This window comes from Gopherus evgoodei, chromosome 20, assembly GCF_007399415.2.
Source record: "Gopherus evgoodei ecotype Sinaloan lineage chromosome 20, rGopEvg1_v1.p, whole genome shotgun sequence".
NCBI classification, from domain to species: domain Eukaryota; kingdom Metazoa; phylum Chordata; order Testudines; family Testudinidae; genus Gopherus; species Gopherus evgoodei.
Window position 1 is genome coordinate 7,665,897 of NC_044341.1, and position 18,253 is coordinate 7,684,149.

The window sequence follows — 18,253 nt, forward strand, 5'->3', positions numbered from 1 at the left end:
AACCAAGGCATAGGGAGGTGATGTTGGAGGTCGGCTAGAAAGGCTGTTAAACACACTCACCCACTGGCTGCTAAACACACAAACCCAAAGCAGCTGGCTGAACAGCAGAGGGTCCGCAAGTAACTCCACACAACACAAGGCAGACTTCTGCTTCTTCAAACCTTTCCCGTGACAGCAACTTTCTTAGATTGTAAGAAACAGGTGGGGACTGTTGTTCGTACTTTGCTGACCTCTAGACGTTACCATGATCTGTGTGCTAAACAACACAACAGTGTGAGAATTCCAAGATAAGGGGCACCTTTTCGGTATTTTATAAAAGCTCTGCTTTATTTTAAACAAGTAAAAATTCTCTGCAGAAGACACCGGCAGGACTGGAGATGTTTGCAGAGGAGGGACACAGGATCCACTCCGGATTGGACAAACTATTGCATGTTTTTTTAAAGTTTCCTGTGGCCCCCTCGGGTGGAAAAGCACCCACTCATGAGCCTATGCTGTCTACTGACCAGATTGTCCAGCCCAAGCCAGTATGGTAGTTTCTAAAGAAACTATATAGCAGGTGGGACTTGTGGAGTAAGAAGGTGACTTTTCTTCTTGGCAGTCTCCAGTTCTTTTTTCCCCATCCAGAACAACTTCCAGCCTTCACCGCTCATCTGGTCACCCCATCCAGACTCCTGACAGACAGGGACTCACACATACTCCCCACAGTCTGAAATGATCACTTTCTCCTTGGGTTTCCCATCTTTGCTGCCTTGAGCCTTAAGACAAATGAAACAAGAAGTAAAGACAAATCTCCAAGTCAGACCAAAGAAACAATTGGGGAAACGTCCCGTTGTCTGCTCCCCGGATTCCTACCTCGATCTGCTGCACCACCTCCATCCCTTCTGTCACCTCTCCAAAGACCACATGCTTGCCATCCAGCCAGTCTGTTTTATCACAAGTGATGAAGAACTGGGAGCCGTTGGTGTTTGGGCCAGAGTTCGCCATTGATAACAACCCTGGGGACAAAATGTTATTATTGTATTGAGGTCCAGTCATGGAGCAGGACCCGACCATGCTGGGGGCTGGACAGGATGGTCCCTGCCCCAAACAGCTGACAAATACACCATTTATCATAGATCTGCTCTATGCTCACTGTTAAGAGCATCACCACATCTGGACTTTGACTGCCTAATACAAACACTCCTTCAGCAGCCCCCTCATCACAGGACAGCCACCAGGATCAAGAGAGAGACCGTTCGCTAGTATGTTTTCAGGTTCATAATACAGTGCTGCCCTCTGCTTCCTTTCTTCTCCTGTCTCAGGCTTCATCAGTCCCATTTATAATAAACCCATTACACATTGCCCCCCACAGTGTTTGTTACTACCATGTACCCTCCCGCCGTGCGTACAACACAATACGTATTACAAGGAGCGTGGCCAGTCCAAATGAGGTTGCAAGTTTAGATTTTTATAAAATATAGGATCCATCAAAACTGTCCCATGGAATATTACTGCCTCCTGCCCCCGTCCCTCCGAATGGAAATAAAAAATCCAAATCAACATTCCCTACAGTGTTTACAACCCAGCCTGCAGCACCACATTAATGCATCGGACACTGAGCACAACAAGCGTGAAATTGGCTAAGCTCAGGGACAGTGGGAGAGCTGAATGGCTAATATTGAGCCTCTTAGAGACACAGGACTGGAAATGACCTCTTGAGTCATCAGCTCCAGTCCCCCGCTATCCTAAGTGACCCCGTTGTACATCCTGCTCATAAACTCTTACTTCGGGGTCCCTAGTGCAAATCCAGTCTAGGGCAGCTGGGACCAACTGTTGCTATCATCTGATGGCTACTGGGCAGCTGCTTGGTGGCCTGCGTAAAATATGTTGGTGGCCTCATGACGTATGTGGGTGACATAGGTCACTTCCTAGGGGACAGGTGTCCGTATCACAAACCTCACCCACGGGGTTAGCATGGTCTCCCTTTGCCGACAAGCTAAGAAACAAGGGGCTGAATTGGCTACAGACAATGAAATCCTCTCCCACTCCTAGGCCACGTCCAGACTACCTGCCGTATCGGCGGGTTAAAATCGATTGCTCGGGGATCGATATATCGCGTCTAATCTAGACACAATATATCGATCCCCGAGCGCGCTTATATCGATTCCGGAACTCCATCAACCCCAACAGAGTTCCGGAATCGACACGGAGAGCCGCGGACATCGATCCCGCGCGGTGTGGACGGGTGAGTAATTCGATCTTAGTTATTCAACTTCAGCTACGTTATTCACGTAGCTGAAGTTGCATATCTAAGATCGATTTCCCCCCCCCCAGTGTGGACCAGCCCCTAGAGACGCTCTTTCCAAGTCAAGTTCGCAGCACATCAGTGGTGCAACGCGTGTATGTGGTGGGGGGAAGAAGGGTGTATGGAAGAGAAGGGCTGTATCCAATCTGTGGATGATGCAAGAGCTTCGCTCTCTGGCTACATCTATACCGTAGGCACCGCTGTCCCCTGGGCGATCGACCCCCACCCCCACTCTACCCCATGCCCTTGCCCCACTTACCCCCATTCCAACCCCTTCCACAAAGTCCCCATCCCAAGTCTGCCCTCTCCCTGCCAATATTCCAACTCCTTTCCCAAATCCCAGCCCCAGCCCCACCTCTTCCCCGAGCATGCCACATTCCTGCTCCACCCCCTCCCCTCCTGAAGTGTGCCAACACTGCCCAAACAGCTGTTTGGCGGCGGCCGGGCGGGAAACACTGGGAGGTGGGCAGAGGAGCAGGGACATGGCACACTCAGGGGAGGTGGTGGTGGTGGGGCTGGGGGTGAGGGGAGCTTGGCTGCCAGTGGCTGCAAAGCACCCGCTAATTTTTCCCTGGGGGTGCTCCACGGAGTCAGCGCCTACAGTCTTTACGGCAAACCACTGGCAGTGGCACATAGGGTACGTGTAGCTACCCACCACAGTGAAAAGCTGACTGCATGGCTACATGCGGCTGCGTAAGATTCTGGCAGAGGACAGTCAGTGGGACATGACTCTGCTAAATACCATCCGTGCAGCCGTGGGAGGCACGTCTTGGGCGTGTAGAGAGCCGTGTAGGGTACATACCACAAGGTTCTGGCGTGTGTCTATTCTACTATGCCAGGCCTCACCCCCTACGCTGCTATTTACGCCCATGGGAAGGGAGCAAGTAGCGTACTGTGTAGACAGAGGCTCAGAATCCAGCCCCATTTACTGACAACAAACTCAGTCGCCCCCCAAAAGTTCCAGCAATCTGCCCCAGGCAGTCGCAGCAACCTTTGCCCAAGCTGCCCCCCTAAGCCAGCCTGCTCCCGCGCCCACAGGATCTGGCCTTACCTGGTCCCGTGTGCTTCAGAATAAAGTTTTCATCGTCAAACTTCTTCCCGTAGATGGATTTGCCTCCGGTGCCATTGTGGTTGGTGAAATCTCCAGCCTGACACATGAACTGGGGGATGATGCGGTGGAAACTGCTCCCCTTGAAGCCAAAGTTCTTTTCGTGGGTGCATAAGCAGCGGAAATTCTCTGGGGGGGGGGAGAGGGGCCCCGCGGGACAGGGGAGGAAAGAACGCAAAATCCAAGTTCAAAATGCCAGCAGTGGGACTATATGCAGAAGCTCATCTTAGACCAGAGGTGGCCAACTGTGGCTCCGGACCCACATGCGGCTCTTCAGAAGTTAATGAGACTCCTGGTATAGGCACCGACTCCGGGGCTGGAGCTACAGGCGCCAACTTTCCAATGTGCTGGGGGATGCTCACTGCTCACCCCCCGGCTCCGCCACAGGCCCTGCCCCCACTCCACCCCTTCCTGCCCCCTCTCCTGAGCCTGCCATGTCCTCACTCCTCCCCCCACCCCCTTTCCCAGAGCCTCCTGCATGCCGCAAAACAGCTGATCGGGAGGTGCGGGAGGGATGGGGAGGCACTGCTGGTGGGTTGGAGGCACTGGGAGTGGGGTGGGGGAGCTGGTGGGGGGCTGCAGACGTATTACTGTGGCTCTTTGGCAATGTACACTGGTAAATTCTGGCTCCTTCTCAGGCTCAGGTTGGCCACTCCCTCTTAGAAAGTGCCTTACAGATGTGGCACACTCTCTCACCTGCTGTCATGGGCACAATGTCCGAACGCAGGAGAATCTGGATTCGGCCAGCGGGCTTGTTTCCAATCTTGATGTCCATGTACACCTGAGGATTGGCCCTGGACTTCTTAGCAGGAGGCTCACCCTAGGGAAGAGAAACAAAGTGATGTTCCCATAGGTTCTTCTTACATGTCTCCAGCCCTGAGCTCTCAGCCTTCAGTGGCTCATCGCTTAAGATACCCAGCACCGATGGGACAGCAGGCTGTGACGTTCCACCTGCTGGGCGTGGCTGCTCCCCCTCCTGCAGGGAACGTCAACCCTGCAATCAGGAGTGTGACTGCAGCCCATGTAGACGTACCTGAGCTAGCTTTACTCCAGCTCAAGTAACAAGAGCAGCGAAGCTGCAGCAGCATACGCGGCCCGAGTTAGCTGCTTGAGAACGTACCCAGGGTCCCGGGCTGGGCTGGACTCGAGTCTGGCCCATGCCCATGGACGCTGTTCTTGTGACTTGAGCTAGCTTTGAACTAGCCATCTTCAGTTTCTGTGGCATCGGAAAGGAATTTCTGAAGTAGCAAGGCCTGCGGCGCTACTGCCACGTGTCTGACACGCTGCAACTCAGAGAGACGTTTAAACCCACGACCCACCCAAACCCAGACTGTTTTCAACACATCCTTTTGAACGACGCAAAAGGAACAAGTCAAATCCACCACTTGATCCCTTCCTTCTCCACACAGAAGGCCACAGTCCTGTTGTTATAACCTTATTCCCAGATTCTGGACCTTAGCGTCCAAAATTTGGGGGTTAGCATGAAAACCTCCAAGCTTAGTTACCAGCTTGGACCTGGTACTGCTGCCACCACCCAAAAAATTAGAGTGTTTTGGGGCACTCTGGTCCCACTGAAAAACCTTCCCTGGGGACCCAAGACCCAAATCCCTTGAGTCTTACAACAAAGGGAAATAATCCTTTTTCCCTTCCCCCCTCCAGATGCTCCTGGAGAGATACCCAGACACAAGCTCTGTGAAACTACGCAGAGTGATTCCCCCTCTCCGTTCCCAATCCTGGAACAAAAGCACTTTCCTTTTCACCCAGAGGAAATGCCAAATCAGGCTAGCAATTCAACACACAGCTCTCCCCTTGATTTCTTCCTCCCACCAATTTCCTGGTGAGTACAGACTTAATTTCCCTGAAGTAAAGAAAAACTCCAACAGGTCTTAAAAGAAAACTTTATATAAAAAAGAAAGAAAAAATACAAATGTTCTTTTTGTATTAAGATGATACAACACAGGGTCAATTGCTTAAAAGAATATTGAATAAACAGCCTTATTTAAAAGGAATACAAATCAAAGCATTTCAGCACTTATATTTATGCAAATACCAAAGAAAAGAAACCATAGAACTTACTATTTGATTTTTTTGTCCTTACACTTAGAAACAGAAGACTAGAAAATAGAACTACTTCTCCAAAGCTCAGAGGAAACAGGCAGACAGACAAAAGACTCAGACACACACTTCCCTCCACCCAAAGTTGAAAAAATCCGGTTTTCTGATTGGTTCTCTGGTCAGGTGTTTCAGGTGAAAGAGACATTAACCCTTAGCTATCTGTTTATGACACGCCCCCCAAATTGCAGACAGTGGGGAAGCTCACTGGCGGCAATTTTCTTCTAGAACTTGAAAATAAACAGATTAATACAACACATGCACCTTTACATATACTACTAAGTATATAACTAACAGACTTTTACATTTTAAGAACACTTTTTAACTACTGGATTTTGGGAAACTTTTACGGGAGAGTGCATTAGCAACTTTGTTAGAAGCTCCTGTGATGTGTTGAATTTTAAAATTAAAATTTTGGAGAGCTAAACTTCAACGAAGAAGTTTTTTGTTGTTCCCCTTGGCAGTATGAAGCCACTTTAGTGCAGCATGGTCAGTTTGTAGTTGGAACCGCCGTCCCCAAACATATGGGCGTAGCTTTTCCAGGGCGTACACAATGGCATAGCATTCCTTTTCACTGACTGACCAGTGACTTTCCCTCTCAGACAGTTTCTTGCTGAGAAACACGACAGGATGGAAGTTGTGATTTGTTGCTTCCTGCATGAGCACTGCTCCTATACCACGCTCAGATGCATCTGTGGTTACTAGGAATGGTTTGTCAAAATCCGGGGCCCTGAGTACAGGGTCAGACATGAGCGTTGCCTTAAGCTGGGTAAAGGCTTTTTGACACTCATTAGTCCACTTAACGGCATTTGGCTGGGTCTTTTTGGTTAGGTCGGTCAATGGGGCAGCGATTTGGCTGTAGTGTGGTACAAATCGCCTGTAGTATCCGGCCAAGCCTAAGAAGGATTGGACCTGTTTCTTTGACCTTGGGACAGGCCACTTTTGGATAGCATTCACCTTGGCCTGTAGGGGGTTTATGGTTCCTCGACCCACCTGGTGCCCCAGGTAAGTCACTCTGTTTTGGCCTATTTGACACTTTTTGGCCTTAACAGTTAGTCCTGCCTGCCTGATGCGCTCAAAGACCTTTTCCAGGTGTAGTAGGTGTTCGGGCCAGGAGTCTGAAAAAATGGCCACATTATCGAGGTAGGCAACTGCGAATTCTCCCAGTCCAGCTAGTAGACCATCTACCAGCCTCTGGAAGGTGGCGGGTGCATTTCGAAGGCCGAAAGGAAGGACATTGAATTCATACACCCCCGCATGGGTGACGAATGCTGACCTCTCCTTGGCAGGTTCATCTAGCGGTACTTGCCAGTACCCCTTGGTTAAGTCTATTGTAGAGATGAACTGGGCACGTCCCAACTTTTCCAATAGCTTATCGGTACGTGGCATTGGATAGTTGTCCGGACGAGTTACAGCATTTAGCTTACGGTAGTCCACGCAAAAGCGTATTTTCCCATCTGGTTTGGGTACCAGAACCACTGGAGATGCCCATGCACTGGTAGATGGGCGGATTATACCCATCTGTAGCATGTTTTGGATTTTCCGTTCTATAGCAGCTTGGGCATGAGGAGACACCCGGTAGGGTGGGGTTCTGATTGGGTGAGCATTACCTGTATCAATGGAGTGGTATGCCCGTTCAGTCCGTCCTGGGGTGGCTGAGAACAATGGGGCGAAGCTAGTGCACAGCTCCTTGATTTGTTGCCGCTGCAGACGTTTCAGGGTGGTTGAGAGGTTCACCTCTTCCACGCCACCGTTTTTTTTTCCATCGTAGTAGACACCGTCAGGCCACTCAGCATCATCTCCCTGGACTGTAAACTGACAAACCTGTAAGTCTCTGGAATAGAAAGGCTTGAGAGAATTAACATGGTACACTTTAGGCTTTAGTGAGGAATTGGGAAATGCTATGAGGTAGTTTACAGCTCCCAGGCGCTCTTGGACCGTGAATGGCCCTTCCCATGATGCTTCCATCTTATGGGCCTGTTGCGCCTTCAAGACCATAACCTGGTCTCCTACCTTGAAGGAACGTTCTCTGGCATGTCTGTCATACCAGGCCTTTTGCTCTTCTTGAGCATCCTTTAGGTTCTCTCTAGCAAGGGCTAAAGAGTGTCGGAGGGTGCTTTGTAGGTTGCTTACAAAGTCCAGAATGTTAGTTCCTGGAGAAGGCGTAAACCCCTCCCATTGCTGCTTCACCAACTGTAATGGCCCCTTAACCTCGTGACCATACACAAGTTCAAATGGTGAAAACCCTAAACTGGGATGTGGTACAGCCCTGTAGGCAAACAGCAACTGCTGCAACACTAGGTCCCAATTATTGGAGAATTCGTTGATGAATTTTCTTATCATGGCCCCCAAAGTTCCATTGAACCTTTCCACCAGGCCATTGGTTTGATGGTGGTACGGGGTGGCAACCAAGTGATTCACCCCATGAGTTTCCCACAGTTTTTCCATGGTCCCTGCCAGGAAATTAGACCCTGAATCTGTAAGGATGTCAGAGGGCCAACCTACCCTGGCAAAGATGTCTGTTAGGGCCAGGCACACAGTGTTAGCCCTGGTGTTGCCTAGAGCTACTGCTTCTGGCCATCGGGTAGCAAAGTCCACTAAAGTCAGTACGTACTGCTTTCCTCTGGGCGTCTTTTTTTGGGAAAGGGCCCAGAATATCCACAGCTACTCGCTGAAATGGGACCTCAATTATGGGGAGTGGCTGGAGAGGGGCCTTGACCTGGTCTTGAGGCTTTCCCACTCTTTGGCATACCTCACAAGACCGGACATACTTGGCAACGTCCTTGCCCATCCCCTCCCAGTGGAAGGACTTCCCCAACCGGTCCTTGGTTCTGTTCACCCCAGCATGGCCACTGGGATGATTATGGGCTAAGCTTAAGAGCTTCTCCCGGTACTTAGTTGGAACCACCAACTGTTTTTGCGGCTGCCATTCTTCCCGGTGTCCACCAGAAAGAATTTCCTTGTATAAAAGTCCTTGGTCTATAACAAACCGGGATCGATTAGAAGAGCTGAGAGGCGGTGGGGTGCTCCGTGCCGCCGCCCACGCTTTCTGAAGGCTGTCATCTGCTTCCTGCTCAGCCTGGAACTGTTCCCTTGAGGCTGGGGTCACCAGTTTTTCCTCAGACTGTGGACTTGGGCTTGGTCCCTCTGGAAGCGATGTAGGTGATGGGGTTGTTTCCGTTGCTGGTGAACCGCTCTCCGCTGGTGCACCTGAGGGCATTTCAGGCTCTGGCTGAGCCTTTTGGGTATGGCTGTCTTTTGCTTCTGCCAGTTTTGGCTCGCTGGCGCCCTCTGGCGTTGAGTTTGAAAATGTGGTTGCACTTGCTGGTGCTGGTTGCTGTTCCAGTTCCGGGCCTGGGACTGGAGATGCTGTGGCTGTTTCAGTGGTAGGCATGGAATCCGGGTCCACTACCTCTGTCTGGGTCTCTGGTAACACAGACGGGGCCTCTGTGGACGGCTCAGGAACAGGAATGGGTCTGGAAGCTTGCCTGGTTTGGCTACGGGTAACCATTCCCACTCTCTTGGCCCGCCTCACCTGGTTGGCCAAGTCTTCCCCTAGTAGCATGGGGATAGGATAATTGTCATAGACTGCAAAAGTCCACATTCCTGACCAGCCTTTGTACTGGACAGGCAGTTGAGCTGTAGGCAAGTCTACAGCTTGTGACATGAAGGGGTAAATTGTAACTTTGGCCTTTGGGTTGATGAATTTGGGGTCAACGAAGGATTGGTGGATAGCTGACACTTGTGCCCCCGTGTCTCTCCACGCAGTAACCTTCTTTCCGCCCACTCTCAAATTTTCCCTTCGCTCCAAGGGTATTTGAGAGGCATCTGGGCCTGGGGATCTTTGGGGTGATGGTGGTGTAATGAATTGCACTCGCATGGTGTTCTTGGGACAGTTGGCCTTGATATGTCCCGGTTCATTACACTTAAAGCATCTTCCATCTGATGGGTCACTGGGCCGAGGTGAGTTACTGGAGACTGGTGAGGTTGAAGAGTAGGGTATCTGTGGCTTTACTTGGGTGGTATGGAGGGTCTTTGGCTGTCCTCGGTTGTAGGGTTTATGGTCTGTGTGCCCCCTGGGGTAATCGTTCCCCTTGACAGTAGCTTTTTTGCTTTCTGCCAGTTCCATCCATTTGGCTCCAATCTCCCCCGCCTCAGCGATAGTTTTGGGATTTCTATCTTGTATGTACCGTGTGATGTCTTCAGGAACACCATCCAAGAACTGCTCCATTTGTATGAGGAGGTTCACTTCTTCCAAGGTTTGAATGTTGTTTCCTGTTAACCAGGCCTCATAGTTTTTTGCAATGTAGTAGGCATGTTTGGGAAATGACACCTCTGGTTTCCATTTTTGGGTTCTGAAGCGCCGACGGGCATGATCTGGGGTTATCCCCATCCTGTATCTGGCCTTGGTTTGAAAAAGTTTATAGTCATTCATTTGCGGCTTGGGCATTTCAGCTGCCACCTCTGCTAAAGGTCCACTGAGGTGTGGCCTTAATTCTACCATGTACTGGTCTTCGGGGATGCTGTACCCAAGACAGGCTCTTTCAAAATTTTCCAAGAAGGCCTCGGTGTCATCACCTGCCTTGTAGGTGGGAAATTTCCTGTGCTGTGGAGCAAGACTTGGCGCCGGGTTGTTAGGGTTGGCTGGCACATGCAGCCCAGCTTTTGCCAAGTCCAGTTCATGTTTTCTCTGTTTTTCCTTCTCTTCATTTTCTTTTTGTTGTTTTTCCATTTCTCGGCGGTGGGCCACCTCTTCTTCTTCTTGCTTCCTTCTGTGGCCCAACTCTTCTTCTGCTTGTTTCCTTCGGTAGGCCACCTCTTCTTCTTCTAGTTTTCTTTTGTGTGCTGCCTCTTGGGCTGCCTGTTCTCTTTGGAAGGCTGCCAGTTTGAGGCTTTCTTCCTTTTCTTTCATCTCCATCTGTCGCCTGTGTTCAGCGTCTTTGATTTGTTCTTCGGCGTCAATCTTTGCCTTAGAAGTCATGGTTCCTGTTTTCTTGTGTTGGGGTGCCCTCCGGTGTTTATTTTCTGAACTGCAGGCTCTCTGTTGCCTCCTGAAGTCTGCCTAGCAACAGTGCTTTTTTCCTTTTCTCTCTCTAGCTAATGTTCAATTAAGGGAAACCAGAAAAACCACTTTATTTGCATGCATATAAGTGCTGGTACTTGCCTGCTAATGGGAGGGCTATTGCATGACAAAAGACCCTCAACAGTCTTCTCGCTTAACATGCAAACCACAAACTGCTAGAGGGAGCAGAAAAAAAAAATTCTCTCTGGTTCCCTTTTAAAACCAAACTGTTTCTCTCTGCTAAAAAGCCCTTAGCAGAGAAAAGAAAAATATAATATTCCTACTGGCTTCTGGATTCTGTCTATATCCCGCTGCTGCTACACCATGTTATAACCTTATTCCCAGATTCTGGACCTTAGCGTCCAAAATTTGGGGGTTAGCATGAAAACCTCCAAGCTTAGTTACCAGCTTGGACCTGGTACTGCTGCCACCACCCAAAAAATTAGAGTGTTTTGGGGCACTCTGGTCCCACTGAAAAACCTTCCCTGGGGACCCAAGACCCAAATCCCTTGAGTCTCACAACAAAGGGAAATAATCCTTTTTCCCTTCCCCCCTCCAGATGCTCCTGGAGAGATACCCAGACACAAGCTCTGTGAAACTACGCAGAGTGATTCCCCCTCTCCGTTCCCAATCCTGGAACAAAAGCACTTTCCTTTTCACCCAGAGGAAATGCCAAATCAGGCTAGCAATCCAACACACAGCTCTCCCCTTGATTTCTTCCTCCCACCAATTCCCTGGTGAGTACAGACTTAATTTCCCTGAAGTAAAGAAAAACTCCAACAGGTCTTAAAAGAAAACTTTATATAAAAAAGAAAGAAAAAATACAAATGTTCTCTCTGTATTAAGATGATACAACACAGGGTCAATTGCTTAAAAGAATATTGAATAAACAGCCTTATTCAAAAGGAATACAAATCAAAGCATTCCAGCACTTATATTCATGCAAATACCAAAGAAAAGAAACCATAGAACTTACTATCTGATCTCTTTGTCCTTACACTTAGAAACAGAAGACTAGAAAATAAAACTACTTCTCCAAAGCTCAGAGGAAACAGGCAGACAGACAAAAGACTCAGACACACACTTCCCTCCACCCAAAGTTGAAAAAATCCGGTTTCCTGATTGGTTCTCTGGTCAGGTGTTTCAGGTGAAAGAGACATTAACCCTTAGCTATCTGTTTATGACACCTGTTGTTTACCTCCTGCGTCTCTGATTTGGAAGGCTCTGTTCCCTCTTCCTCTGCATTTTCCTCAAGCGTCTTCCCCGAAAACTTCTTCAACCAGTCATCATCTGACCAAACTGGGACAGAGAGAAGAAGGGATCAGAACAGGGTCTAAACCAAACCATGAGTTCTCCTCTGACCACAGTGTGTTCTAGACAGCTTTGAAGGAGCAGGAGGATTCAGTCCCTGGTAGGAGAACCCTAAGGACATGGAGCCCGTAGCATAGAGAATTACAGACCCATTACACAGGTGAATGAGAAAATGATGTTCACTGAGTCAGGAGCCGCAGCCTAGCAAAACCTCCCGTTAGTCACCTCTCTAAAATTACCAGCAGGATCAGCCCACCCGGTCTTGCCTAATGGCTACTCTACACAGGTAACATTTACCAAGGGGCCTACGTGACACAGGCCCAAGCAAAGCGATGCAGAAGGCAGACACACAGCCAGGCACTACTGACAGACAGCAGGACATGAAGGTACTCCCCCCTCTCATTCACCAGCTCACCGGGCCTGGAAGAGCCTTCCTTAATCCGCATCGGCTTGGCCAAGTTGACACGAATCGTCCTGCCAAAAAGCTCCGATTCATTCTAAGGAGAACGGAAGAGAAAAAGGCGAGAAATTCCTGTGTTCTCCAAAGCCCTGCCAGGCTCCGAGGGAGTCAAGAGAAACCCAGAACGTCCTTCCTCCCTCTCCCCTGTCAGAGTATTGATTATCTGAATGGACCAGGAGCACCTTGGGCTAGGTGATGGACAAACACAGAACAAAGACAGTCCCGCCCCGAAGAACTTATGCAACAGGAGACAAGAGAAAAAGAGGGAGGCAGGGAGGAGATAATATCGGAAAGCATGAGAGGCAGTGGCCTTGGCACACCGGTGGCCTAACGGTTGTCTGTGGTATGCAAACCAGGCATATGCCACAGCAGCCACTGCCCCTATTTTAGCCGGCAAGTCACTTTACACTTGAAGAACCTCCAGCCAGTACTACAAACTGCTGAGATTCTTTTCTGACTTGTGTCCCTTCCCGACAGCTGTTACATGGGGAGAGTTCAGAAACGAGTTACCAAAAAACCCCACCCACTCCAGAGGGTATCAGATCCATGTTTCCCTTCCTCAGCCTAGGAGCTATGATCAGCTGTGAAGGGGATGAGGGTCATTAGATACAAGAGATCAACATAAATCTCCAGATGACACTGAGACATCCTGTCGTGGCCCATCGTACTGGGAACGGAGTAAGCTACACTTCCACCACGAACGTTCAGTAAAGAGGAATGTGATCCATACCATGTTGTCAATAGCTGCTGCAGCGTCCTGAGGGAAGAGCAAAAGAAAATACGTTATTGCTAATTCCGCCGTGACTCCTGTAAAAAAGCCACACTAGGTGCATAGACGGCTGCCAGGATTTCATATCAATGCATATCCTGGACTGGGAGCAATTGTCTAACCTCGCTCCTCAATACAAAGCCTGTAGCTTCTTGCCACACCTCTCATGGACCTTCACAAGCGTTTTCAGACATAGGGGCAGATGCATTCATGGTTTTCTCCCCATTGATTCAATCAGCTAATGCCTCCAAACTGCACACCATCTGGGTCCCTTGTTGTGCTGATTTTTATTATCTGCGATAGGGTCATCGGGCCACAAACAGGTGACAGCACATGGTATCTACTGAGCTAAAACCACCACTGGCATCACGGACTGAGTTAGCCCTGGTCAAGATTTTGGACCATGAAGAGTTTCCAAGATGGAGGTGTTTCTTCAGGGTCATCCAAAGAAAGCAGAAGAAACAGAGATGGAAAAACGGACCCAGAAGTGGGACAGTGATTCCAGCAGAGGGAGAACCATATGTAGCCATGACTGTTAACCTTGAAGGAGTCAGGAACAAAGGGCACAATCCTATTCCCACTTAAGTCAACTGCAAAACTACCAGTGACATCGGTGGGAGCAGGACTGGATGATAAAATGGTGGTGGAAGAAGAGATTTCAAACTCAGAATTAAAATTTGCTCCTTTCTCACCTCTGCCAACTCAAATTCAATGAAAGCAAATCCCCGGTGCTTTTCTGTGGAGAGATAAGGAACAGTTACAACTGCTGAGAAAGCCGAAGAACAAGAGATTTGACAAAGTCACTCGCGCTGCTAAGGGAAATTAACGTGTCTGCTACTGCCTCTCCATCTGAGAATTCAGACTTTGTTTCAAACACACTTGTGTTTTTAGCGGCTGGTGCAAAGAACTGGCAACATCAGGGGTAACGAAATGGCCCATTTTTTAATTACTTCAAGTTGCACAGAAACATTAAAATGTTCTTTATGGCCCTGACGTTAACAAAGCTAAATCTCCATCAAGGTCATTCTCAAGTAATGCATTTAAACAATTTGTTGTACAGAAAGAAGAGCTAACTTTACACCTTCATCCCGAAATAAGCTCCATGCAGAGACTCACTGAAGTGAAGTCTGTGCACGTGGAAATCACTGCAGGACTGGAGTTTTAATTCACAACCAGGGTAGAGAAAAGGCACATTGTAGCATGTAATGAAAGAAAAAAATCTCTTTGCTAAGTATTGAAAGTTATTTACGAAATAAATGAACAAACATGATATAAAGAAAAGACATTGCAAAATACAGTGTTAATCTATTTTGAAAACTGTAATTTAGTTTTAATTGTTCGTGCAAATATATCAGGGAGTCCTAGCACATGTCCTGGAGACTATGTTGTCAGATAATGGACTTTTAGTAATAACAGATCTAACTGCAACTGCTATTAAATCGTTGCTAAGAAGCAGGGAGAGGACACTGGTTTGTAGGTGATTACTGAGGGCCGGGATTTTAAATTGTACTGGTGTGATTCAGAAGACGCAAAGAAACTTCTGAAACTGGTCAAGTTAATGGGAAAACTCAAGCCTCTAAAGTTTTGCACATTCCACAGACAACATGTTACCCAACACATCCAGCAAATTCAGAGCATTATGAACGCCAGTGGTCCTGGTGCACTGGGAAAATGCTGCCCCTAGATTTTGATGTTACAGAAGCACAAACCTCTACAGTTACCATTATGTAGGGTTCTCTCTTTAAGGGAGCCTCACAAGCCATGGTTTCTTGGGAAGCAGCAAACCTCAAGGACAGAGCAGCTAAAGAAAGCAACTGGACACTCTCTCGAATTCTTGGACATGATTCCTGACACAGAGATCCACACAGAGCAAGAAACAAGACAGACCAAAGCAGGAACCGACTCACCAGTTTCATAGTCCAGAGGTATCTGAATATCAGTGATATCTCCAAAGGGAATAAAGGCAGCATGGAGAACTTTCTCATCCACCTCTTCCGCAAGTCCACCTGCAAGTCACACAGAGTGTTCTCTACCTGCGCAGCCTGTTTGCCCACGAAGACTTTCCAGTGCAGAAACAGATGCCAAGTGGCATCAGTGCAGAGGAAAGGATGGCCTGCTGATTACAGACAGCTTGTAAACTACAGCTAGCGCAGAATGTGGCTATGTCGATGCAGGATTGGGGCCAACAGTTTGGGGAAAGATCTGAAGTTTCTCCAGTGGCTTCTACACTGTTTTCAAAACCCTCCAGTAGCCTCAGAGAAAGAAAATCGCTTCTGTATAAGAGACACCACCCTCCCCATCGCAAATAAGGACTCTAAAACAAGGCCAGCTCGACCATTTTTGCCCACCCCGCCCCCAGCGCGCGCACACACACACACACAAAAAAGCCACCCGGACTGTGCCGCCCCAAGAATGGATGGAATGTCGCCCCTTAGCATGTGCTTCCTCCGCTGGTGCCTGGAGCCGGCCCTGCCCTAAAGGAGGAGGGGGGAACCCATTCCAACCTCCTAACTTTTTAAAAACCCTTTTGAAGAAATGAACAATGCAGGCACCACTTGAATTCACAACCAATTCCTGCTCCTTTTCTGCTTGCTAATCGACATCTGGCTTGGCCCAAATACTCACACAACCCTCCCACCCGCAAAAAAACCCCAAACCTGTTAATCCCATCCCAGGACCAGATTCTTCAGCTCTCCCAATGGCAACAGATAGGCACATGAGCAAGGACAGGCATTCTCAGACCTGCCAGATGTACTGAGCCAAAGCCAGTGAGCAAAGGGAAGATTTTGTGCACCACATGGTGCAGTCTGATCAGCCAAACTTTAATCAGCTATGCTGCATCACGGACTTGACCTTACCCACACCAGCACTATCTTGGTGCGAAGTCGTACAGAACTGCAACCTCTGCACAACCCACCTGCTAGCTCAGGAATAGATCCAAATAGAGTAACATGGAGACGTGGCTGGAAACTGAAGTGCAGGCAGATTTCCAGGGTAAAAGGGGGGAACCTTGGCATAAGGGGACAGGTCACATACAAGGAAGTGGAACAGAACCATCAGATTGCCTGCACATGCTGGCAGGTCAGACGTACTTGCCCTGCCCTAGCTAGCAGCTACACAAATACACATTGCCCAGCACAAACTAGCAGATCAGACACAAGGAAGTGGAGTAGAACCCCCAAGTCTCAATCTTCCATCCCTGCTGCAGACAGGTTCCATGGATCAGCTAAGCACAGGGGACAACGTTAATTTAGCAAGTCATTTGGAGGTCAGGGGAGGGCAAGAACACACGAGCCCTGCAGCTTGGTTGAGGGGGGAGAGCAAGCAGCTATTAAAAAGTTGGGAAGGGGGTTGAGTAACATCTGTGCTGCCAAGTTGTCTGGATATGCAGCCCAACCTGTGAACAGAACCTACTTGGGCAGGAAACACACATGGCATACAGCCAGCACGCAGGCCAGAGTGTTTGAACTCAGGTGCCTGGCTAAAAGAGGCCCGATTTTCATAAAGAGCAGCTGCTCTCACAAACAGGGCTGGCTCCAGGCACCAGCCCAGCAAGCAGGTGCTTGGGGTGGCCAACGGAGAGCAGCAGCAGGTGCTTGGGGTGGCCAATGGAGAGCGGCAGCACGTCCGGCTCTTCGGTGGCGGGGCCCTCACTCCCTCTTGGAGCGAAGGACCAGCCGCCGAATTCTGAAGCGGTGGCAGAGCTGATCATAATCACTTTTTTTTTCCTGCTAGAGCCGGCCCTGCTCACAAACCCCCTGAAGACCAGGCCACAGGGGGGTCAGGCATCCGAGTTTAAACATTATGGGCATTCAGCCATTCATCCCAATCCATTCATGCATGACAGCAGTACGCATCTCACTAGTTTAAGTCAACGTTGAGAGGTGCAGGGAAAGGAAGGTGACTATTTGAAAGTGCCATTTAGTTTTCATTTAAACTTAATCTGACCCACTCTCGCCATTTTTGTGAGGCTCCTGCTCTTCTGTGTTACCCCTAAAGCCCCAGCTCTCGGATTCCTGGGAGTCTGAGAACAGGAGCGCTTTAAAAAGACCGATGAACAGTATGTTCCCAGCCCTGCAGTGCCAAGCAGGAAAATGTAAAGATCATCAAAGGCTCAGCGCTAGTTTATCCCCTCATCCCCCGACGTTTAACCCAACCCCATGACTTCGGACGGGGTTTATCATTCTCCCCAGCCTCTGACAACCCGCTCCCAGCACCGGCTGGGACAAGGCAACAGGAGCGAGACCCCGGGGAATCCGGCAGTGGCCAGAGGCGGTGGGGGAGAGGCGGGCAAAGCAGGGGACGGGGGTGCTCTTCGGAGGCCTCCCCGGGGGGATCAGCTGATTGCAAGGGGCCCACGTGGGGCGCTTCACCCCCAGCCCCGCTCCGGCTGCACCGCCGCTACTCACCCACATACAGCACCCGCTTGGTGGAAGCCATCTTCCCGCCCCAAGCCCTCCCCTTGCCCCGGAACCTCACCCCGCGCCCCGCCTGCAGCCCGGCCCGGCCCGCCCCTGGCGAGACACGCGGCGGAGGCGCCGCAGCAGCTGGGTTCCCGGGGCGGCACCTTTGCTGGCCTTCCCCCCGCTCCGGGTGCAGCATTGCGCCCGTGCGAGTCCCTGGAAATGTCTCCCGCCCTGTAACAGCGAGCGCCCCGGTGCGCCAGGCTGGGCGCTCCGCTCACAAGCCTGCCCGGGCTGGCTCTTGCTCGGCCGGCTGGTGGGGGTTAAAAGCTGACCCTAGACCCGGCATTCTGCATTTAGGGTAAGGGGCACGAGGCTCCAGTAAGAGTAGCGCCAGGGGCAAGGAGCCCCAGCTGTGACTAGAGCACAGGCTGTAGGACCTTCGGGGGGGCCAGACATGGGATACTTGGCTAGGAAGGTACAAGAAGATCCAATAGCTGGAACTTGTAGCTAAACAAAGTCAGAGTGGAAATAAGGCATCCGTTATTAACGGAGGAATTAACCCTTGGGATGACAAACCAAGGTTTATGGTAGATTCTCCACCACTGACCATTTTAAAATCAAGATGAGAGGTTTTTCTGTAAGATCCACTCTAGGAATTATTTGGGGGGAGGGCTCAGGCCCACCCTGTGCAGTGGAGCAGATGATCCCAGCAGTCCCTTTGGGCCTTAGACTCTGTGAATT

General features: G+C 49.8%; 1 protein-coding gene across 1 annotated transcript; it reads right to left on the minus strand.

The window, feature by feature from the left end:
- Positions 1–306: 306 nt before the first annotated feature.
- PPIE (peptidylprolyl isomerase E) lies at positions 307–17,561 on the minus strand. The gene is made up of 10 exons (XM_030539089.1): positions 17,516–17,561; positions 15,014–15,112; positions 13,799–13,842; positions 13,068–13,094; positions 12,293–12,374; positions 11,765–11,865; positions 4,089–4,212; positions 3,336–3,521; positions 853–995; positions 307–755 (listed from the first exon to the last, which is right to left on the minus strand). The coding sequence occupies exons 1-10, from the start codon at positions 17,544–17,546 to the stop codon at positions 687–689; spliced, it is 906 nt and encodes a 301-aa protein (XP_030394949.1). The 5' UTR covers positions 17,547–17,561; the 3' UTR covers positions 307–686.
- Positions 17,562–18,253: the final 692 nt, after the last annotated feature.

Bases quoted from the DNA above. Each gene is read 5' to 3' on its own strand.
- PPIE (XM_030539089.1), bottom strand. From the start codon at position 17,546: ATGGCTTCCACCAAGCGGGTGCTGTATGTGG. The intron at 15,113-17,515 runs GTGAGTAGCGGC...TGTGACTTGCAG, and splicing joins CAAGCGGGTGCTGTATGTGG to GTGGACTTGCGGAAGAGGTG. The intron at 4,213-11,764 runs GTAAACAACAGG...TCTCTTCCCTAG, and splicing joins CCAAATCAGAGACGCAGGAG to GGTGAGCCTCCTGCTAAGAA.